The sequence below is a fragment of the Microcaecilia unicolor genome, chromosome 3 (assembly GCF_901765095.1).
Source record: "Microcaecilia unicolor chromosome 3, aMicUni1.1, whole genome shotgun sequence".
NCBI classification, from domain to species: domain Eukaryota; kingdom Metazoa; phylum Chordata; class Amphibia; order Gymnophiona; family Siphonopidae; genus Microcaecilia; species Microcaecilia unicolor.
Genome location: NC_044033.1, coordinates 316,281,132 through 316,305,891, shown reverse-complemented (window position 1 = coordinate 316,305,891; position 24,760 = coordinate 316,281,132). Strand labels below are relative to the sequence as shown.

At 45.7% G+C, this 24,760-nt stretch overlaps 1 protein-coding gene across 2 annotated transcripts in view; it reads right to left on the bottom strand.

Moving 5' to 3' along the window:
- Window positions 1–24,760, bottom strand: part of CALCOCO1 (calcium binding and coiled-coil domain 1) — a 188,343-nt gene that overhangs the window by 97,398 nt on the left and 66,185 nt on the right. The window contains exons 3-8 of one of the 2 annotated variants that reach the window (XM_030198341.1): window positions 23,284–23,386; window positions 15,436–15,626; window positions 9,861–10,019; window positions 9,529–9,677; window positions 6,961–7,051; window positions 4,065–4,220 (exon numbers count right to left, since the gene is read on the bottom strand). In XM_030198341.1, the coding sequence (XP_030054201.1) occupies window positions 4,065–4,220; window positions 6,961–7,051; window positions 9,529–9,677; window positions 9,861–10,019; window positions 15,436–15,626; window positions 23,284–23,386 (849 nt within the window). The remainder of the gene's footprint in view (window positions 1–4,064; window positions 4,221–6,960; window positions 7,052–9,528; window positions 9,678–9,860; window positions 10,020–15,435; window positions 15,627–23,283; window positions 23,387–24,760) is intronic. The other variant, XM_030198342.1, reaches the window with a different exon arrangement.

Here is a 24,760-nt window from a genome sequence, read left to right as displayed (position 1 = left end):
CTCTGATGACTTCCAGCACTCAAGCGTCTGAAGTTATTGTGATCCACTCGCCCAGAAACGAGGACAGCCGTCCTCCAATCTGCCCTGGGGCGGGGACCAAGACCCCGTCATTTGGTACGAGACCCTAGGGGAGGACCGGAGGGAGCACCTCCGGGACTGCGGTCTCTGCGAAAGGAATGCTGCTTGGGGGAGAATTTCCTCTTGAAGGAAGAGGGGGCAGAGGAGCCCGACCTGCCCGGGCGGTACCGACGGGCTTCCTGAAACCGTCCTCTGGAGGTACCGGGGCGAGCACTAGCCCGAGCCCTGACCTCTGGTAACCTCTTGCCCTTAGACATGCCGAGATCGGTCACGATTTTGTCCAGCTCGACCCCAAAGAGCAGCTTGCTTTTAAAAGGCAATCTAGCCAGGCGGGATTTAGAGGCGTGGTCAGCAGACCTATGCTTCAGCCAAAGCCACCGCCGCGCAGAGATTGTCTGAGCCATGCCTTTAGCTGAGGCCCTCAAGACATCATACAGCAAGTCTGCCAAATAGGCTAAGCCCGATTCCAGGGCCGGCCAATCAGCCCTCAAGGAATGATCCGAGGGGGAAGCCCGCTGCACCATAGTCAGGCACGCCCTGGCCACATAGGAGCCGCAAACTGAGGCCTGCAAACTTAAAGCAGCCGCCTCAAAGGACGACCTTAAGGCCGCCTCCAATCTTCTGTCTTGGGCGTCCTATAGGGCCATGCCACCTTCCACCGGCAACGCCGTTTTCTTAGTCACCGCAGTGATTAAAGAAACCACGGTAGGCCACAGACAGGCCTCACGTTCACTTTCAGGCAAAGGATAGAGGCGGGACATAGCCCTAACCACTTTAAGGCTCGCTTCCGGGACATCCCACTGAGCCGAAATTAAGGTGTGCATGGCATCATGCACGTGGAAGGTTCTATGCGGGCGCTTCGTCCCCAGCATAATGGCAGAGCCAACAGGGGCTGAGGGAGAGACATCCTCCGGAGAGGAAATCTTCAAAATGCCCATGGCCTGCATTAACAGGTTGGGCAAATCCTCTGAGCTAAAGAGCCGTGCTGCAGAGGGGTCATCCGCTCCATCCGAGCGGGGATCCATCTCCTCCAAGGAATCCGCAAAGGACCATTGGGAGAACTCAGATACGCTGCCCTCATCTACATCGGAGGAGACAAAGTCCTCCAAGGCCTGGGAATCAACCCGAGGGCGTTTACCTCCGGGGGCCTCAACCTCTTTACCAGACGAGGGAGCAGGGGCAGCGTTTGCATAAGGAAGGCCTGATGCAGCAGCAAAACAAACTCGGGGGAGAAACCCCGCATACTGTGCACTTCCGCAGCCTGGGCTACAGCCCTAGACGCACCCTCAACCGGCGCTCGCAAGAGCGGGGGAGAGACATGCTGCGCATCCAAGATGGCGTCCGGCACGACACTCCGCGAAGGAGCCGCGCGGGAAGAACGGTGCTTAACTTTAGCCGCTTTTGTGCCGTCGCCCAAATTAAGGGCGTTCATGGCATCAATGTCTCCCACCTCAAGGGCGGCCCAAGAAGAAGCCGTCCGAGCCGTGTGGCCGGCCAATATGGCGGAGGCGAGCCGCGGGGGATGGGCGTTTATGGCGGGAAAAACCGCCACACCGGAGGAAGGACCGGGACACTCATCGGTCACGAAACTGTCACCCAACAAGGGCGAATCAGACTTTAAGACCCCCGCATCCCCTCTGGAAGCGCACACGCGATCCGGGGAGCGACTCTTTGCGCCCTCGCCCTCCGACGCCATAGGCCACGTGGAGACCAATCGGGGAACCCCCTGCCCGCTATAAAAGGTAAAAATTACCTGCTGTCCGCTCCGAGCTGTAACGACCTGGTGTCCCAGTGAGTAGCTGCAATAAACGTTTAAATAAACGTCGAAATAAACGCCTTTAAGGACGTTCAAAATTTTTTTTTTTTTTTTTTTTAAACGGAGCCAGCGGGAGGGGGGAGAAAAGGAGGGACCTGGCACCACCAGGTTTGCACTTGCTCAAGAAGAGCCCTCAACCCCAGGCACTCAACAAAACCTAAAAATTAGGCTTGGAGGCCTAGCCAGAGCTGCTGCTGTGTGTGACCATCACCTGCTGAGATAGAGAACATACTGAGGAGTTTCCGGCAGCACATGACCACATATAGGGAGGCAAAGTTTGCTCTCTATCTCCACCTGCTGGTAGATGGACACAACCCACCAGTCTATGGATTGATCAGCATGATGATATGGAACGGGAGAATTACACAACATAGTACAGCCAAGGAGATGTAACACAGCAGAGAGAAGGAAATGTAGTATAACATATCACAGTCCAAAAGGAAGACAAAACACATAGTACAATACAGCATGGAGGTGTCAAACATCAAAACACCACCCAAAGATGTCACAAGTATTAATTCCACAGTGGCAAGAATGGGGGTGGGGCACAAAGATCTCCAAAGCAGGACCATTTCTCCACAAGCTGCTGTCAGTCTGTCCTGCAGTTTATCAAAACACTCTTGCCTCAGCCTGTTGTCCATCTTTTACCTGAACTGTTCAGTCTGTCCTGCAGTTTGCTAATTCTCTATTACTAGAAGTACTGTCATTTCGAGGCAATTTTCAAACTGTCCACATTGGGAGAAAGATTGTGTGTGTTTCTGACTAATTTTCAAGTCACAAATACATGTATACTTTCTCTTTGAAAATTGCCACTGGTACAAAGTACATGCTGTTATTTGCATCTGCTTTTCTGTGGGTAAAATTTTGATTGAGATGTACACTTGTAGATTTTTAAAAATATAAGCCAAATTATGAACGTATCCTTCCAAACAAATACCTCCCTCCCCCTACTCCCGGTAAAACTGCAACTCAGTGCAGCTAAAAGACTTTAGTTGTGTTGGAAGATGTTTTCAGAACCCATTCAAGTGGGTGTAATACTTTCTCCCTGTAAAAATCAGTTAAAAAAACAAAACAAAACAAAAAAAAACCTCTCGAGGTTGGCTGAAACCAATTTCGAGGCTCAGTTTCAGCCGGAACAGAAGCAGAAACTAAAAATGTCATGCCTGCCCCGTTCCCCCCCCCCCAGAAGAAGACAGGCCCCTCCAGGCCACTGCCACTTCCCTGAGCCCCCTAGGCATCTGAGGGTCCTCCCTGGTCCTACCTTAACAAGCCCTGGTGGTCTAGTGGCCTCTTTGGCAGTGGCGTACCAAGGGGGGGCGGTCCGCCCCGGGTGCATGCCGCTGGTGGGTGCTGCGGCGCGCACCTGCTGCGAGTTTACTAACTTTGCTCGTTCGCTGCAGCTCCCTCTGCCCCGGAACAGGTTACTTCCTGCAGCGAACGAGCAAAGTTAGTAAACTCGCAGCAGGCGCGCGCTGCGGCACCCCCCCCCTCCAGCGGCATGCACCCGGGGGGGGGGCTCTGCACTCGTGGGGGCGGGGCGCCGCCCCAGGTGTCCGCCCCCCCTAGGAATGCCACTGCTCTTTGGGGACAGGAAAGAACTCCAATCTTTCCTGTCCAGTGCTGCTGTTGCTTTTAGATGGCTGCCAATTGCTCTTGCTTATGCTGGAGACAATCTCAAAATGGCTGCTGGGACCTCCTGCAGCAGTGTTGCTACCCATTTTAAAGCAGCAGTGACACTGGGCACAGCAGCAGCAGCACCGGGCAGGAAAGAGTGGGGTTCTTTCCTACCCCAAAGAGGGCACTAGACAACTAGGGATTATTAAGGTAGGTCCAAGGAGGGCCCACTGATGCTTGAGGGGCCAGGTTGGCGAACAGACTCTTCTTTGGGGGTGGGGGTAGGTGGATAGTGATTACTGGGGGGAGTGGGGGCAGAAAGTTTCAGTTTCAGCTGACAATGCACAGGCATTTTTACTTGAAACCCGAACCCGGAGTTTGGGTCAGTTTTGGTGCCAAATCTGAAACTGAAATTCGATCGGCCTCTATACCTGTCCTCTTCATACTTTAGTATACACAGACCTTTCCTTCCTGAGTAGCTGTCATTCTGTCCTGCAGTTTGTATAGACCTTTCTTCCCTAAACTGCTGTCAGTCTGTCTTACAGGTTGCACAGACCTTTCCTCCCTGAGCCGCCATCAGCCTGTCCTGTAGTTTGCCCAATTCTTCCTGAAGTTGGTGTGTCTGAGAATCCTGCTCTCTCAGACGAGACTTGATATCCTCCAGTTCACGACACAGCTTCCTGCTCTCTTGTTCTGAGGCTTCTAGTGCATGCTGGAAATCACACAGTAAAACCCCCAAACACAATATAAGTCTAAGTCTTCAAACCAATACACCAAAATCTTGGGCTATAAAAAAAAAAAAAAGATGTGCATGCATCTTCACTTTCACTCACTCATGCATGCACTTATGTAAACTTCTCATGTGCCTTATACATTTCCCTCCTGCCTAGCCTCCCCCACCACATATACGCACATCTGTGTGATTATATACTCCTTTCTATTCCCTTCCTACATCTCCAAAAGCTGAGTTAATCATGAAAATATACAGCAGGTTTTATCAGGGCCAGTGAGAGACTGAACTGGGTCTAGGGCAGGGTCTGCCCCCCCCCCCCCCCCCATCACTGCCACAACAGGACTGAAATACCTTGGCTGGCGGGGATCCCGAGGCCCCGCCAGCAGAAGACGTCTTCCTCCAGCGCTGACTGCCTGCCCCTGCTTTTCGTCTCAGGACATGCTTGGTTTCAAAACTGAGCATGAGCGCCTGAGAAGAAAAGCAGCCGCTCAGCAATGGGCAGAAGAGCAGTGCTGGAGAAGGCTCCGGGTCCTCCCCAGCCTCCAAGGCTCATGTTGGGACGTGATCACTCAGGTCCCATCAGGAGCAGGAGAGATAGAGAGACCCTGGTGCGGATTCCGGGGAATTTTGCCCCCCCCCCCCCCCCCCGGCAGCTCTGGGTTTTATATATATATATATATATATATATATATATTCAAAGAAAGAGCAGACCACAGCAATGGCAAGTTAACTATGCTAGATACAGCTAACAGTTACAAGAATTTTAAATGAAAATAAAGAAATTAGTTTTAGCCTGACAAAAGCAAATCATGAGAAGAAGCCACTTGAATGAGAGGGGATGAGTAGAAACAAGATGCAAAAGCAAAAAGATTGTCCAGTCAGGGTGCAAGGTGTTAAGGAGAGTGCAACAACAGAAGTGCAGTGGATGAGGCAAGACAAAGCAAGAATTAAAAGTAGAGCGCTAAGAACCAACACATATCCACACTGGCTTCTTCTAGGCCAGTGGTTCCGAAAATATTTCAGTTCATGGCACCCTTAGTGTCCGAGCAATTTTTCACGGCACCCCCCCAGGGGTCTCTTCACCCCACCTCCACATAGGTCTCCACATCCCCCCCTCCACCATATAGGTCTCCCTTTCCCTGCAGCCCCCTCCTCTCACTCTAGCACACCTCTCCTCCCTGAAAGTTCAGCACACTTCTCCATTCCCTACAGCCCCCTCCTCCCAGAAAGTCCAGCACACCTCTCCATTCCCTGCAGACCCCCTCCTCCCAGATAGTCCAGCACACCTCTCCATTCCCTGCAGACCCTCTCCTCCCAGAAACTCCAGCACACCATTCCCTGTAGCCCCTCTGCTCCCAGATAGTCCAGCACATCTCTCCCTTCCCTACAGCCCCCCTCCTCCCATAAATCCAACATATCTCTCCCTTCCCTGCAGACCCCCTCCTCCCAGAAAGTCCAGCACACCATCCCCTGTAGCCCCTCTGCTCCCAGATAGTCCAGCACATCTCTCCCTTCCCTCCAGCCCCCCTCCTCCCATAAATCCAACATATCTCTCCCTTCCCTGCAGACCCCCTCCTCCCAGAAAGTCCAGCACACCATTCCTTGCAGCCCCTCTCCTTCAAGATAGACCAGCATGTTTCCCTTCCCTGCAGCCCCCCTCCTCCCATAAGTCCAGCACACCTCTGTCTTCCCCATATACAGCATCACTCACTACCTTCCTTTCTGCAGATCCAGGATCACTTTCTTCTCCTTCACCCGCCGCCGCTGCAGTGCTTGCAGCTTACATTTTCAGGCTGTCCGCGATTCACACAGGCACCCCGGGGCCTTCCCTCTGCTGCGTCCAGCCCTCTCTGATGCAACTTCCTGTTGCAAGGGCCGGACGTGGCAGAGGGATGTCCCCGTAGTGCATGAGTGAAACGCGGATGACCCAAAAATGTAAGCTTCAAGCACTGAGGCGGAGGTGGGGGAAGAAGGAGGAAGCGGCAGACTCTGGACCTGTGAGAAGCAGGGAGTGATGCTGGATTGTGGGCGGCAGGAGGAAGGTCAGGATTTGCCGCAGCACCCCTGAGAGTTTGCTGCGGCGCACCAGGGTGCCGCAGTGTACAGTTTGGGAACAGCTGTTCTAGGCAATTTATCTACTTATGATGCTCTCTTTCAGATTCAGTATAAACAGAGCTGTGCCTTAGGGTCAATCTATAAAATGACTAGAATGGTTGATTTGCCCCCAGCATCTCATGTCCTGTACACACATGTGCTCACATGTATAGGAAAGGCAATGATATTATTTTGTAATGAGAGAGGCTGCTTCTCAATTTGCTTTGGAAAAAAATCCCATCACCTAAAAATAACAAATGGAACACTCACAGGTCCCCTACAAGAAGTTGGTAAGTACTGTATTTTTTTTATGGCATAAGAAACTCTGCAGTGCCTTGTTGAACAAAGATTTTTTCCACAGACACAGAGTGCTTTTTGAATAGGGCCTGTTGTTTCACACTGGATATAATTAAGGGTCCATCTCTGCTTCACAGCCTTCTCACACAAGTACTGTAAGATGAAGCCCCATATACCTTAAGATACATGGTACATCTGTATAAACTGTAGCAACATTAAAAAAGTGACACCCTGGGCACATATGTATTGTAAAAAGACAACAACATGGAGGTAAGTTTAGCAGTGGGAGGCTGCCTCATGCAGGCTATGACTTAGGACTCACACCCACCTTGTATTGCTCCTTCTCTGCGCTCTCATGCTTCAGCTGCTCGTTGAGTTTTTCCTTCTTCAATTCCAAGCTTGCTACCTTGTGTTTTAACCTGAGAGAGAGAGGCATGGATATACAAACCCAGCAGAGATCCTTACAGAGCACACATGACAATCAAACTTCATGGAAAATCCCCCATAATCAAAAATGGTTCTAGGTCAGTTCCCAACTGGACAGTTCCCACCGGACAGTTCCAACCCACCAATTCCCATCTGGACAATTCCCACCACACCAGAGAGGACAATTCCCACCCATAACCCAAAAAACAGAAAACACACAAGGCAAGTAATCCCCCTCCCTTTTCTCTTCCCAGATAGTTTGGGGGACCAGTAAGTACCCTCTCATCCCCCCCCCCCACAACATTATCTTTTACACATCCCTTTCCCCTTCCAGACATGCAGTTCATGTGTGTGTATGGGGGGGGGGGGGGAAATGCCCCCCCACCCCCAAACTAGGTTTCAACCTAATTCATGTTTAATCTGGGATCTAAATGACATAAATAACAAGTAAATACATAAATGGATAAATACAAACTGCATTTCATGTGGGGGGGGGGGGGGAGGGGGGCAATGCCCCCTACACCCCCCCAACTAGGTTTCAACCTAATTTAGCCCCTCAAAATGACACACTGATTACGATTTATAACAAATTACTACTCTACCTATGACGTTATTTTGTTATTATGTGTCCTCTGCGTCCTTCTGTGTACATCTGTATGCTGCTCTAACTTCCTTGTTCCAGATACCATAAAAAAAAAAAGCACCGCCAAGACTTATGGGACTCGATACAAGAAAAAAGAAGCTACGGTTGGTAAAAAAAACCCAAAAAAGGCTTGACCGGGGGGGGGGGGGGGGGGGGGGGGGGGGAACTGTCCAGGTGGGAACTCACCTGATATCTCAAAAATACACAGGAAATCTACTGGGTACAATCTTGCCTCAAGCATCACCCTCCCTTAGAATGGAAGTATATGAAATCTGCTAGTGTGAGTGCAAAAGCTACTACTCAAAAAGGTGCGAGAAAAATCCAAATAAATAAATAAAAGGCTAATACAAATGTCACAGTCTGGGCCTCTTCGAATATTCTGACTCAGCTCTCCACCTTCCTGTTTTTCAGATCCGGCCCTTGCAGCCCCCAAAGTGTTCTGGTTTCCAATACACACAAATTATGTCAAGCATCAACCTCTTGACGAACGCTTCTATGTAGCTCTTCCAAATATAATTATGTTACACCACTATTGTATCATAACCATTTGTTCTCTATGTCCTTTTGGGTACAAAACTTAGATTGTGAGCCCATTAGGGATAGAAAGCTACAGTATGTAATATGTAAACCATTTTGGTTCTACCACAGGAAGGCAATATATCAAGAATCTAACAAATAGACAGTTTAAGGTCCTTCTGTTGTACTTAGGCTTTCCACTTTATCTTTTATTGTTTGTATCTTACACACTCTCTTGAATGCTCTGGCCACAAAGTGAGAACTGATTAGACATTCCACCAGTCTCCCACTTCAGATTACATTCTGCCCACTGTTCAGCCTTGCTTTATTTGGCGACCTCCCTGTGGAACTCATTGCTTGTTTTCCTCTGCAGGGAGTCCTCCTATAATAAGTTCAAAATAGACAGCTGCACGGGAATGGGGATTGCAGAAATCCCGTGTAAACCATGGGTATGGGATTCCCAAAGGGATGGAAGAAGATGGCATGGGACTCCCGCGGAAGTGTAGTCAAAACCTCTGGTAACTCCAGAATAAGGCTTGGAATACAATGAGAGGCAACTGGAGCACCAGAATGAGGCTAGGAACATAAGGAGAGAGGAAAATGGAGTGCCAGAATGAGGATTGGAATGCCCAGAGAGGCAGTTGAAATGCCAGACTGAGACTTGAAACACTAAGTGGTTGAATAGTGGATACCATCCAAAAAACCATGGGAGGCTGTTGGTGTTGGGAGGAACAGAGGGTTGCAAGCAAGTAAATAATAGCGTTGACTCCTGCGGTTAAGAGTGAAGATGGGATCTAAGCGGATATGGGTGGATATGGGTTAGATCCTATTGGGGATGGGTGAAATTTCTGTCCCTGTGCATCTCTCTAGTTCAAAACTGCTCTGAAGACTCACTTTTTTGAATTGGCCTTTAGTGGTGTGATGGACTGAGCCCTTCAGGTCACTGCTGGCAGACATGATAGGCAGAGTCTCATTTTATTGCTGTACTAGGAGCTGGGTAATTGCTATTTTATCACCTGCTTGTCTTTACTCGATGGGATTTCTCTGTTTTTGTTTCTTTTTCTCTGTAATTGTAGCTTTGTAAACCACTTTGGTATTTTAATGTAAGAAAGGCCAAATGGTAAGTAAATAATAAACATAAACATGAGCATTCACGTTGGTTATCCTGAAAACCAGACTGCTGTGTGAGAAAGCTGAGGAGAATCGGTGAGTTATATCCATACAACCAAGAAGGTTAAGCTGAAACCTTCTTCCTCTTAACATTGTTCTATTAATGACTCTGGATACCTGGGACCACACTATACTCATTACCTGCTCAGCTCCTCCTCTTTCTCCAGCACCTTCTCACTGAAAACCTGCACGTCCTCCTCCAGCTCCAGAATTCTAGCCACATGATCTGCCTGCTGATGACTCAGTGCATCTCGCTCTTCCCTCACTGCTGTCTCTGACGCTGAGATATCCTGTAAAAGAAGCAGGTGGTGGAAATGAGAGCAGTGGTACCCATCTCATGCGCCTCCTTTGTCATATCACTGAGCAAACGTCTTTCATCTAGAGAATTACACCAATGAGCATATGTAATATGCGCGCGCGCACACACACACACACACACACACACACACACACACACACTTCTTCTAGCCCACCTCGTATTGCTCTGTCAGTTTGCCATGCTCAGCCTTTGTAGTCCTCAGAGTCTCCTCCAGCTGCTCAATCTTGTTCTTCAGATCACCCACCTCCTCTTCTAGCTGCAGCTTCACCCTCATTAGGCTGTTCCTCTCCTGCTGACTATCCTCCAGCTGATGCTGTGAGGTGAAAGGGACCGGGAAGACAAGAAAAGAAAACATAAAAATGAAACATCAGCTCAAACTGAGATGTCTCTCTCTTGTTGGGACATCTTCAGCTGATGCTGTGGAGGGACAGGAACAGAGTGGAGATAGAATGGTCTTCACTGTCTATGATGTTATTTTTGACATTCTTCTCAACATGACTGCCCCCAAAGGACAATGGGAATAGTAACATGCAAAAACCCTCCACTGGAAGGTCTTCAACTTTCAAAAATTGTTAAAAAAGATAAAGATACGCAGAATGGATTGTCAATCTTTTATTGTTTGGGTAGACTTGCAGGCTCATTTTCGAAACAGAAGGACGCCCATCTTTCGTCACAAATCGGAAGATGGGCATCCTTCTCACAGGGTCACCCAAATCGGCAATAATCGAAAGCCAATTTTGGGCATCCCCAACTGCTTTCCGTCGCAGGGAAGACCAAACTTCATGGGGGCGTGTCGGAGGTGTAGCGAAGGCGGGACTTATGCATGCCTAACACATGGGCATCCTCGACCCATAATGGAAAAAAAAGGGCGTCCCTGACGAGCACTTGGACGACTTTACCTGGTCCTGTTTTTCTTACGACCAAGCCACAAAAAGGTGTCCAAACTGACCAGATGACCACCGGAGAGAATTGGGAATCACTTCCCCTTACTCCCCCAGTGGTCACTAACCCCCCTCCCACCCTCAAAAAACATCTTTAAAAATATTTTGTGCCAGCCTCAAATGTCATACTGAGGTCCATCATAGCAGTATGCAGGTCCCTGGAGCAGTTTTAGTGGGTGCAGTGCACTTCAGGCAGGCGGGCCCAGGCCCATCCCCTCCTTGCCTGTTACAATTGTGGTGGTAAATGTCAGCCCTCCAAAACCCACCACAAACCCACATATAGGTGCCCCCTTCACCCGTAAGGGCTATGGTAGTGGTGTACAGTTGTGGGTAGTGGGTTTTGGGGGGGGGATTGGGGGGGCTCAGCACACAAGGTAAGGGAGCTATGTACCTGGGAGCAATTTATGAAGTCCACTGCAGTGCCCCCTAGGGTGCCCAGTTGGTGTCCTGGCATGTCAGGGGGACCAGTGCACTATGAATGCTGGCTCCTCCCATGACCAAAGGGCTCGCATTTGGCCGTTTCTGAGATGGGCGTCCTTGGTTTCCATTATCGCCGAAAATCAGAAATGACCAAGTCTAGGGAGAACCATCTCTAAGGACGACCTAAATGTCAAGATTTGGGCGTCCATCATGTTTCAATAATACGGGTTTCCCCGCCCCTCCACCGGGACGTTTTGTGAGGACGTCCTCAGCAAAACTTGGGCATCTCTTTTGATTATGCCCCTCTTGATGTGCTTTTCTTTTTGACTTCCCAAACTGAGAACAGTAAAATTTGGACAAGTGGAATTACTTGGCTTTCCAAAACCAAGGAACAGGAAAGGTATGGTCTTTAAATATCTTTTCTTATTTCTTAACAAAATAGAAGGTACAATATCATTAATCTGATTGCAAAAAACAGTAAAATACTTCCATGCCAAGAAGCATGGAACTGTGGGACTTGCAAGAATATATATTTAATATAAAGTGGCACCATTATTCACCCTGAAATGTTTCAAAAGCTCATTTGACAAATCAAGTAATCTACTACTTCTCAACTAAAATGTTTGGGTCAATATTCATAAGGACATACGATGTGCCATACTGGTTGTACCAAAGGTCCATCGTCCAGGATCCTGTGTCCAACAGTGGCCAATCTAGGCTACAAGTATCCAGCAGGATCCCAAGGGGTAGAGCCATTCCTTATCATTCATACTCCGAGATAAGCAGTGCCTTTCCCAAGTCAATATGGCTAATAATGGTTTATGACCTTTTCCTCCAGAACTTGTCTATATCCTGTTTAAACACAGATATGCTAACTGCCTTGACTACATCCTCTCCCAACAGGTTCAATAGCATAATTATACTTTTATATGATAGTGTCTAATATTCAACCATAATCTATAGGGGCAGAAAGAACTATGTATAAACAAAGTACACAACTGAAAAGGAATAATCAAAGCCACAAAACAGAAAACTCAACAACAGAGTGGTCTGTTGTGACTGGACACATAAACACATGAACCCCACAAGTATGTAAAGAATACAACACTCCTGTATCACACAGCCAAACAAAATGTAGGCATTTTACCGATAAAAAGGTAAACGAAGAACTATAGTTGTTTCTACTTTTAGTCAGATATTCTAAGAATAGGGATTAGACAGGACTATCCTTCCTATATTTCTGATGAAGAACAGTGGTGAGTTTATCCATGACGTTGGTTTCCATTTATCCTTGCTCAAGCAGCAACTTAGTTTCCAGTCACTGGCTAACATAGTTCTTGCAGCTGAAATCAAATGCATACGTTTTAACTTAGAAGAAATGTTTTCAGGTCATCCCATCATCATCTGGATCAAATGGAAAGCCTAAGTGTATGATCTTCCTGGTCTCTCTGATTCTTCGCCTAAATATTATGGGTTACCAGTCATACCCTCTCCTCTTGGAAAAATGTTCCAACCCCACAGCACTGTCTCCAAAAGGAGGCGGACAAGTCTTATTTATTCAATTTCAATTATATTTTTAGCTGAATCTCCTTCCTTCATACCCAAGCTCCAAACTCACTCAAAGCCTGTCCCAGCCTTACCTACTGCCATTCCCTTTAGTGGGGGGAGATGAGACACTGTGGACTTTCATTCATATCCAACAGGGAATTTCCACAATTAGGGGCAATTCTATAACTGGGTGCCTCCATTTGGATGCCCCAAGGACAGGTGGGAAGAGCCTATTATATAATAGCATCTGGTGCCCATTTCCCATTATAGAATACTAACATAGCTTAGCATCAGCTCACTTTACATTTATGTTGTAACTGTGGCAATGGCGTGCATAACTTACTGTATTCTGTGGCATACATAGATGGCAGCACAGCGCAAGCTCCTCCCATTCTCCACCCAGGTGAACACCCCCTTGCATTTATGTACCATGCTACTTACCCATGCCCTTATAGAATAGTGCTTAAGTGCCTTGCTAGCACTCTCGTGGGTAAGTGTACAGTTACATGCTTAAGTGCTAGCATTCTGTAACTTTGCATTAAAGGGGCGCATAAATGCAGGAGCCCAGTTATAGAATTGCCCTTTTAGACCCACCATCTTCTTGGTAGTGGCCACAGACCACGACTACCAGAACCTTGTATGTGAGCAACCTGAATCCCACCTATGGGTGTTTCAGCTGAGCAATTTCCTGTGTGGTGAGGCACTGATACTGTGAAATATGTGAAAGTCTACAAAGTAATATTCCCATTTAATAGTGGGGCCAGTATCACCAACTGCCACACACACTTATGAAATACTAGACAATAAATAGAAATAAAACAAAACAGAGAAAAGAAAGTAAGATGATACCTTTTTTATTGGACTAACAATACATTTTTTGATTAGCTTTCAAAGGCAACCCTTCTTTTTCAGATCAGAAATAAGCAAATGTTGAAAAATATTGGAATATATAAGTGAAACAAAAGCATTCCAATGACAGTCTCACAGGAGGAGGGTGGGGTGGGTTAGGTGGAAAACAAGGAGGGCTAGGTGGGTGACAGGCAGGGAAAGATGAATGGCTGATAAGAGGGTGACAAAGCAGTAGAATTGTATGGTTTATAATGGGATAGAAAACCCAGATCTTTGTTAAGTCCTGTCTGGTGGGTGTCAAAATATTTCATCATTTTGACCTCAAAGGTCTTACCTTCCTGAATTGTTTTAAATTTTTCCTTTTAGCATTCTCATCACAAAATCATTCATGCAGTGTTCTCTTTTTTGTAAAGTGCTGCCCCGCAGAGGTGACATCCTGGTTGGCATTGTCATGCTTAATATGATGCCTATGTAGATGAAACCTTGTTTTTAGCATGTAGCTTGTTTCTCCAATACAGCACTTTTACACACTTTTTGCATTGAATGATATATACCACATTTGAAGAAGAGTATGTGAAGAATCCACTTATGCTGAATGTTTTTCCCATATGATTGGCAGTGGGATCCTGTGAAATGTATTGGCACAGTTTGCAGATTGGTATATTGCAGGGATATGTGCCATGCTCTTCTTTTTATTTATTATTACTATTTGTTACATTTGTACCCCACATTTTCCCACCTATTTGCAGGCTCAATGTGGCTTACATAGTACCGTCAAGGCAATCGCAAGGTCGGCTGATATCAAATACATGGATGCATAGTGCTTGAATGAGGTAATTATAGAGGGTCGAAGGTAATGAAGATTGTATATTGTCCGGTACAATCATTGTCCGGTATGATCATTTTTGAGCTTGTATTGGGAGCATGCTTTTTACTAATTTATGTTTTAAATTAGGTGGATGTGAAGGCCAGCACTGGTGGGGCTGAGAATATCTCTTTCAGTAATTTGTCCTCCTAGTGTATTGGCTGCAGATCTTTTATGATTTTTCTCAGTTTTTTTTTTTTAGCTCTGAACTGTATGTTATTACAAGGGGAATTCTCTCTGTGGCTTTCTTCTCCTTGTACTGCAATAGATCTTCTCTGGGTATTTCAAGGGAAGAGGCAATATTCTTGGGAGATTACTTTGGAGTTGTAGCCTTTTTGTTTGAAGGATTCAGTCAGGATTTTGAGGTGTTTATCTCTGTGTCTTGGGTCAGAGCAGATACGACGGTATTGTTTGGCTTGGCTATATATAATGGATTTTTTTGTATGTGACGGGTGGAAGCTGGAGTCATATAAAGCATGACAATGACAACCAGGATGTCACCTCTGCGGGACAGAACTTTACAAAACCAGAACACTGCATGAATGATTTTATTGTAAGAATACTAAAAGGAAACTTTAAGACAATTCAGGAAGGTAAGACCTTTGAAGTTAAAATGATGAAATATTTTGACACCCACCAGACAGGACTTAACAAAGATCTGGGTTTTCTATCCCATTATAAACCATACAATTCTACTGCTTTGTCACCCTCTTATCAGCCATCCATCTCTCCCTGTCTCTCACCCACCCAGCCCTCCCTGTTTCCCACCTAACCCACCCCACTCTTTTCCTGTGAGACTATCACTTGGATGCTTTTGTGTTTCACTTATGTATTCTGATATTTGTCAATATTTGCTTATTTCTGATCTGAAGAAGGATTACCTTCAAAAACTAATCAAAAATGTACTTAGTCCAATACAAAAGGTATCATCTTATTTTCTTTTCTCTGTTTTGCTTTATTTCTATTTATTACCTTAAAAATGGATTAACATGGCTACCACACCACTTTACTCGAAATACTAGATTAAGCATGTCTTTTTCTAACAGAGCACCTGGTGGAATCCCTGCCCCAACCCTGACAGCCCCACATCCATTTTGGCATATCACCTGTAGCACTGTGGCTTTGGGGACCACCAGCAACATGTCCATATGAGCCTCATCAGCCTCCAGGGTGACCAGATCATCCATGGGAAGGGGCTCACTGAAGGTGAAGGGGGAGCTCTGGCCACGTAGCCCACCATGGCTGTCCACGTAGCGAAACTGGTATTGCTGTTCCCCAGGCCGCGGCAGATAATATGCTGGGGACACAGAACAGAGAAACAGAGTCCTTAAGATGACCTATTAAGCATTTTGCTTTATTTCGGTATCAGAAGGTTTTATAGCAAGTTCAGCATACTTAGCAAAGGTTAGTTCAATATTTTTCTATTGTTCACGTTTCCACCTTCCGTATATGGCACTCCATCACTGAGACCTTTGCTCTAGTAGGATAGATCTACCCATCTCACTGTTCTTAGCTCTTCTGAATCCACTATCACAGTGACTTTTCACTGTCTGGGCACCATGTCTTTATACAGCCTTGCAGTATATACTTCTAATGGCTCTACTGATCCTGGAGAAAACCAGATTCCTTGCAGGCTGTGACACCATTTACTGAACTTAACAAAAAATGATGATGTATACAATCTTTCAGGAGCACGAGTCCTCAAAACATCTGAAGAAGGGACCTGTGTGGTCTCAAAAGCTCAAAGACTAACATATTTTAATAATTCTTATGGTGGGCCAATAAAATGTACTGGAATCTATAGTAAATCCATTACAGCTGAGCTGAATTCCTGTACTCCAGTGAAATGCCTGTCACTCTCTACTACAATAAGGTGAAATTTAGTTGGGCTGCACCATTCTGACAAGTGAGTGTTATCCCTTCCTGCCAGCAGATGGAGGTAGAGAAACTGATCTTTCCCAGTGACATCACTGGTATAACCTGCTAGTGTTCAGTAGAAAATTTCAGTATTCTTCTGTCAAAGCAGCGGACGGTTCCAGAAAGCACATCTATACCCTATCAACCACTACAGCTATAAGAAATCACAATTTTTTTTAACACTACTGGATAGAAAGACAGAGAACCCCAAGAGTCCCTGCAGTTGTAGACTTCTGTGGGAGGGCCTCAGGATGGTACAGCCTAACTAAAAGAAAGGAATTAACAGATATGACTAAATTTCACTTTCCTTAGCATCTGGGCTGCACATTCCGACAAGTGGGATGTACCCAAGCAGACTCAATGGATGGGAGAACTCCGTGAATGACAGCTCTACCAAAGTCCAAATGGGCTCTGGCTAGCACATCCAGTCTGTAATGCTTCACTAAGGAATAGAATGATTACTATGTCACTGCCCTAAAGATGTCCTCTGGAGAAACTGCCCAGGTCTCTGCCCAGGAGATGAACTGTGTCCAAGTGAGCTCTCAATCTAGGAGACACTCTCTTATTCCTGCAAATGTAGGTGGCCTCAATGGCTGCCTTGATCCAACATGTAATGGAGGACTTGGATGCCATCTGACCCCTCCTAGGGCCATGAAAGAGAACAAAGAATGATCCGAGAAACATGGAAAAATGTGTGGATGTGGAAAAGAGACAAAGGATCCCTAAATAGAAAGAGAATAGTATCAAAACAAAACTTAACATATCAACACTTAACCCTCCATTGCCCCATGTAAGCCGCATTGAGCCTGCCATGAGTGGGAAAGCGCGGGGTACAAATGTAACAAAAATAAAACAAAAAATAAAACAACTATCAGTTAATTTATGATGGGCAAGAGGAGTGGTGCTTAGCCGGCAACTCCAGTGGTAGGGAAGTGAGGCCAATGCTGACAGACTTCTATGGTTTGTGTCCTGTATATGGCCAGATAGATCAGGATGGGCTGGAGTGGGCTTCGACTGCAACTCCAGTAGTTGGGAAGTAGGACCAGTGCCGGGCAGGCTTTTATGGTCTGAGCCCTGAGCCCTGAAAATAACAAGGACAGATCAGGATCAAGTATGTGTATATTATACCACATTCATACTGTATGCTATGAGTGTGGGTGCTGTATATCTCAGAGGGGGAGGGGAAGACATCTTAAAGTGGAACTTAGCGAGTAAAATGTTGTTAATAATACTATTTGATTGTTCGTTCAATCATAAATTGATAAAACTATGACTGCTGGACAGATTAGATGGACTGTGCAGGTCTTTATCAGCCGTCATTTTACAACTCATTCATCTCCTGCAAATACTGAAGAAGCACTCTGAGTATGTCCAGCTTATGAAGCAAACGTTTCTGAATCCCAGTCCACAAAGGAGGACAAACACACCTCCTAATTCACATGGAAGGGGGAGACTACCTTGAGAAGAAAGGAAGGAACAGTGAGCATAGACACTGAATCCTCTGAAAAGGAGAGATAGGGATCTCAACAAGACAGAACCTGGAGTTCTAATACCCTCCTGAACGATACAATCGCTACCAGGAAGACTGCCTTCAGAATGAGGCCCTTAATCAAGGCTGACTTCAGGGTCTCGAAGAGTGGACCCAAGAGAACACAAATGAGTGACCCCCCTTCAAAAATTGGGCAATGTCTCCATGAGCTGTGAAGGATAATCCAAGGATCTTTCCTTGAAAACAGGAGAGAGCCACTAACTGGACCTTCAAAGAGTTCAGTGCCAGCGCCTGTTAGAACCCTTGCTGCAAAAATCCAAGAAACTCTGGAACCTGGGCCTTCCAAGGGGAAAGAATGCGTTGCACCCACCAGAACTCAAAAATCTTCCAAACCCAAACATAGGTCAGGGAGATGGAAGACTTGCAGGCCTTGACCAAGGTGGAGATGATGGCAGATGAGAACCCCTTCCTCACTAAGTGCCACCTTTCATGGGCCAGACTGTAAGCCAGAAGGATCTTCCATTTCCACTGGATCCTGCCTGAGCAAGATGCAACCCCTGGGTAGGGGAAGTGGACTGGCTCCCAATAGAAAAACTAGATCTGCATATGATGGCCACCAGAAGCACTAAAAAGGGATGACACGCAATCCTGCATGGTGCCTGACCTATAAGAGGCCATGGCAGGAAGACATACAAGATCTCCTCTCTGGGACACAGTTGAACCAGGGCATCTATCTCCTGCAAGGCCACTTCCTTCCAATGACTGAAGAAGCACTGCGCTTTAGTATTGCTGTTCAAGGCCAACAGGTCAAAGACTGGAACCTCCAATGGTCCCAAAGGAGATGAAAGGCTTCCTGTTCCAGCTCCCACTCCTTTGGATCCAATAGGGAGTGACTGAGGAAGTCCACTTGTATGATGTCTTTGCTGGCAATGTGGACTGCCAAAAAGGCCAACAGATTCACTTCTGCTCAGCAACAAAGACAATGCTTGACTCCAGTGCCACCCTGCTTGTTAATATAGGCTACCACTTTGGCATTGTCAGTCATCATCCAGACTGCCTTTCCCTCAAATCAGGGGGAGGAACTCCATCAGAACTAACCTGACTGCCTGGGACTCCAGAAGGTTAATAGATCAAAATGCATTCACCCCAAAAAGGCAGCTGGTTGAGAAGCGTCTTAAAGGCTGTATCTGCCACCCAATGACGAAGCCAAAGCCATCTCTGACCTAAGACAGTCGAGGTCATGGACCGGGAGGAGAGGTGTACCAGGTCATACAGTGCATCAGCTAAAAATGCCACACCCAACCCCAGGCGGGAGATCTCAGGGCATTCTGGCAGCTGTGGTAACCAATGCAGCACAGCTCCTGCCACATAACTGCCACAAATGGCAATCTGCACACCAGTAGCTTAGAAGCTGAGCTTAAACTGCTGCTCCACCTTTCACTCATTAAGTTTTCTTGAGGATGGAGCCCCCTGTACTTGACACAGCACATTTTGTTGTTTAAGCCATGACCAGAGATTCCACTCTAGAGTACCTCCAATATCTATCCACCTCTTCAGGGGCAAATGGATACAATCCCCCCGATATTCAAAGCTATTTAACCGGCCAGGAACGGCTTAGCCAGCTAAGCACTAATATTCAGTACAAAGTAGCCAGTTACCTCCGCTGAATATTAGCGCATAGCAGCTAACCGGTTATATCACATTAGCTGCAAAGATTCAGTGCTTCGTGGCTAAGTTTAGCGGCCAAATCAGATTGACTAAATAGTAGTCCTATCTTTGGCCATGATAAACTTAACCAGCCAGCGCTGAATATTAACTTGGAAGGTTACGTTTAAGCTAGCCATTAAAAAAGGAAAAAAAAGGATATTCAATGCCGGTCACCGGAAACGGCCTGGCATTGAATATCCGGGCTCAGTACTAAATATCGGCCTCAATCTGTTCACAATCTTTGGACACCTTGAGAGCCCCACTCAGAGACTCTCGTTCCACCGGCATCATGCGTGAAACTGCCTTATGAAGCATAAAATGATTTGAGGGCCCCACTAAAATCTCCAGAATAGGGCCACCCTTTGACAGGTCATCCACCTGGGTCTTGGAGATACCAAGGGCCCCTGAAACCAAATCTATCAAACAAGAAAGTTCTTTGTGCCTTAAGAGGCAAACTCGTTCTGTTCCTCACAAGGGGATGTTCTGCCTCAGAGTCGGTCCTGGGGTGATTGGGGGGGGGGGGGGGGGTCTGAAAGTTCACCTGTATCCTTCAAATTGAATTAAACTCCCACAGAGACATCTGGGGGGACCAAGTCCCCCCCAGTATCATTTGGCCCCCAACGAGAGGGACAACCAAGGTCCAAAGAGGGTCTCCCCATGCTGTGGGGACTCAGTCTCCATGGTCAAAGCCTGTTTAGCCAACAGGACAAGATGCTGGAGTCAATCATGGATCAGGGGTTCTGGGCGCCCCAAGGGAACTCCCCAACGAGGTTGGGCCTGAGGATGATGAAGCAGATACCAGCCCTGTCTCCTCAAACCCCAGTGGGGGCTGTGCAAGTTCCTGATTCAGAAAAGCTGCAGCAGAAGAAACACACTGAGCATTCAAAATGGCTGCAGGTCCCAATGCCTCTAAGGAAGGAGCTATAGACATCTGGGTACTCCCCCCACCGTTTCTCATGTTGGAAACTCTTTTGTTCCAGAACAGGCACAGGGAACCAACAGCTATGCTCAGCTGCTGGCTTCCGCAAGTCTTGCAGCACCAGTGGACCAACACACCTGGCCACGTGGTGGGCATGAGGAGACTTGCTGGTCTGCATGGACTGACAGCGGCCTGGGACTCCAGTGTTCCTGCCATTCCCCTGCTTGCTTTGTTCGGTAAGGAATGCAAAAGCAGCTTTTTTAACTTAGGTTAATTCCTATGCAAGGGAAAAGAGAAACCATACAAACTCAGCCAATTCATTTGCCTGGAGCTGCAGGGGAGCCTGGGAGGAGGAGTACAAAGAAGTGCAAAAGTAGCAAAGGGAAACATAGGGACCTGCACCATTTAAGGCAAAGCCTCACAGGGCTCAGCCATAAGCCTCACCAAGTGGTCGCTTGCAGGCAATGACTGAGGGCAGCAGAGGCAAACTCTGTGCTCGACCATGTCTGATGGTGGATCTGGGAACCTGGGAGCCAACCGTTAGGCTCGACCAAGCTATGAGGCAAAGGACTGGGCTTCTGGGAGCTAAGCCAGGAACCAGTAGCACTAGCCTGAATACTTACCATCTGCTGGAGGTATAGAAATTCTGGAGATTTCCATTGAGTACCAGCAGGTTATACTGATGATGTCATTGGGAAAGATCAATTTCTCTACCTCTATCTACTGGCAGGAAAGGACAACGCCTGCTTGTCAAGATGGCACAGCACAGATGCTAAAGAACCTCTCTTTATGAAACATATGCATATTTTTGGCAACCAATTTGCAGCTATAAATCAGGACCCAATTACATCAAAGTGCATTTCTTGCTGTTCACAGGTGGTTGGATTTCTTTAAGAAGGAAACAAATGAAGTGGGGAGGATTTTTCTTCTCATTTCCTAACCTTTCTATCTCCCAGTGTAACATGGTGTCAGAATTATTGAGCAGTATAATTCCCCAAGAAGCATTTCCCCCTATATCCAAGATTTACTATTTGCCTAAAAGCCCAGTGACTGCGGGAGGTAATGGAGGAGGTCCGGACTTGAATATTGATGTGAATAATATCTCGGACATTTTAGAACAATCGCTAGAAAATTGTCTAGAGAGAGCTACTCTTTTGGTGATATTTGTTTTTGAACAGGACCTCAATACAATTTTAAGACTATACTTTAAACAATCAAAAACTCCTTTTGGAAGAAATAGGATCTGGATATATCCAGATGTCACGAAGTCCACTCAAGAGAGAAGGAAAAATTTTTTGATTATGAAAAAGGAGCTTCTGGGCTTGGGGGGCACTTTCTTCTTAGCCTATCCGTGTAAATGTTTGATAAGATATTTGGATGTAGAGTACATGTTCTATTCACCTGAACAGTTAAGGGCATTTTTGGATTTGAAAAAGTTGTAATCTTGTTGGGTTAAAGATTGATAATTGGGGAGGGTAATCATATGTAAGCCTTTTGTTGAATTGCTTAGACTAGAATTGCTTAGACTATACTTAAATGACTCCTTTTAATCCTGCGGCGTCCCCTCAACATTAGTGGTCTAAGGAAGCTGATCTTTTTTCCTTGTATATGTTAAATATCATTTTGTCTTTCTTTATCTTAAGCTGTGTTTTCTTTCACAAGTGTTTAACTTGTAATAAAATGTTAAATTCAAATTAAAAAAAAAAAAAAGAATTATTGAGCAGTATGTCAGTTGATTGGGCTGAATCAGATACAAATATATAACAATATAAAAATACAGTTTTTAAAAGACTAATTGAAACTGCAATAGGGAAACTGATCTGAATTTCATCTCCCCCTCCCTTTTTCCTGGGAAACGTTTGACAGCCAAAGCTTGGCTAGGTAGTTAACACCTCTAGGACTCTTAACAAAAGAACTATTCAAATACAAACAAGTAAGAGGCTACTTCAAAGAGTGTTTTTAAATTTACTCCCTTCCTCTGATCAAAAGGCCTTCCTGAGGGTGAACAAAGGATCAAAAGGCAACCAGTAGACACAAGGAGACAGAAAACCTGTGGAGGTGGGAATCCACACACCTATTGACAAAAGGAAAGTATAATGTGTATCTGCCACAGAGAGTCAAACAGGAAGCCTGTCGCTTCAATAGACTATTTGTCAGCAAAATCCAGACAGGAAGTCTTATGATGTCATAAGACATGAGACCAGATACCACAATGCTTTGCAACTACTCAGGGTCGAGTGCAAACCAGGAAGCAAATGCACACAGGACATGCACTCATATTTCCTTGCAAACAAACTGTATAAAAAGCCTGGAAAAAGCCCAGCTCGCTCTCTTGGGAATCTGCAGCTCTTGGGACCTGTTTCCTCTGCTGAACTCTACACACACACATCCAGACAAGACTTCTCTCTAGGCTCCAGCAACCAACTTTAAAAGAAAAGTACTCTTTCAGCAGAGAGGATTCCTTCTTCACTCTCTCTCAGCTTCAACAATTCTGCAACAAAGACTTTTCTGTAAGTTAAAGACCTTTGATTTAAACCTGTTACTTTGTTGTTTTTGGCACAAATTATCTGTTCCCAGATCCTTAAAAGAAACTACCTCTTGCTTGCAGTTGTATTCTAGATAAACCCCTTTTGAAGCTAAATATATGGTCTGTTCTTCACATATGTTCTTAAACCTGGTAATGCAGGTTAATGTAATTCAATAAATATAGCATCTAATTCCTCTAATCCATTGCAATTGTGAATCTTGTTGCCTTAATGGGTAACTGGTGGAGAATTATTCAATATATATCTTAAAACTTATAAATATTAGTGAGTGCTCTAGATATCCCCAAGTATAAATTATTTCTTGCCACACCAGGAGCACTCCCTGGGGTTATCTTGGCTGAAGGACAGAGGGGAGGCGAACGAGTCCTCCACTTACCATGAAACTGGACACTGCAGTGGATGGGCAGTCCTTCTCCACTGCCATCAGGTGACATGGACCAGGCAAAGGTATAATAATCCCGCACTGAGCAGGCCTCCACCTGGAACACAACAGCAGGTCAAACATAAAAACAGACTCTGCAGCAGGTACCCTTCGGTCACAGTCATGCAGGAAGAGAATCATTGCTTATAACATGATGGAAATAAATATTAAACCTCATGATGTAACAGGCAGCATCATATGACCATGCACTGTGACCTTTATATGCAAGGTATGTACAAGCTCTTGGGGCTAGGTCATTTTACAAGGGCAGTAATGTACTCCAGAGGGATGAATTAAAAATTTCACAAAGGGGGTGAATGGTGAAATGCTTCTATGTACTTCCTAAAGGGCCTTGCCACCTTGCTAGCCTGTGCTTCTATTTCTGTAATCAGGGACATGCTGTGCCACTCCTGGTTTCATCCCAACTGCATCTATGAACTTACTCTTCTTAGATCCTATCCCTAAGTACTTGCAATCATCTATTAATTCTACAGCCACTAATTTACAAAACACATCCATGTTTAATAGTTGCATTTACATATATAGGTCACATACACGTGAAAATAGCATTTTTAGAAAGCTGCTATTTAAATGTGAAAATCCATACCATGTAGAAATTTCAAGGAAGTATAGTTTGGGTGTGTTTTGGCCATAGCTTGGGTGCGACTAAAATCACATATTTCCCATATTACAAAAGGAACACATGAGCATGGGGAAAAACTTCTGCATCGGATTTTACACTAGCTCAAAGTCACACATAGGCTTGTTTAGGCAAGAGCTTTACATGAGGAATTGAGTGAGCCATTCTCCTAAGACCCATGTAGTTTATTTCCACCTCCAAAATGAAACTATGTTAAAACTGCAGCCTCATTACTTAACTGGCAGCACTAGCCACTTCTATGTGTAAGTTCCAACACCATAATATGGAAGCTTCTAGGTTTGTGCTGTTCATTTTTTCAAGATGTGTATTTGTAAAATGGCTGTTCCCATGGCATCTGCCGGCAAATACATGCGCCCTTCGGTATGAATTTTTCAAAAGGCTCTGCAGTTGTATATCACTTTCTAAAATACATCTTAATTCTGATACCTATATTCTATGTAAAATGGGGCTCCACATCTCGTAGCCCAAGACATCCCTCTTTTCTTAAATGAGAGATACCCCTGGAGTGGCTGCTGGAAACACTGGGGTTGATATTCACTTAAAGATAACTGAGGGGCTCTTTACTAAAGCTTAGAATGCACTAACAGACATGTACTAAGTGCCATGTAGCCCATAGTTATAAAATAGGACATGTAGTATTTAGCACACACTACGCTTTAGTAAGAAGCCCCTGAATGACTTACCTGTTTAGGTGAAAATCCCTTGAAAGATTACTTATCTCTAAAGCTGGCCCACTGAAATATCTCAGATTCCTCACAGACTTAACTGCAT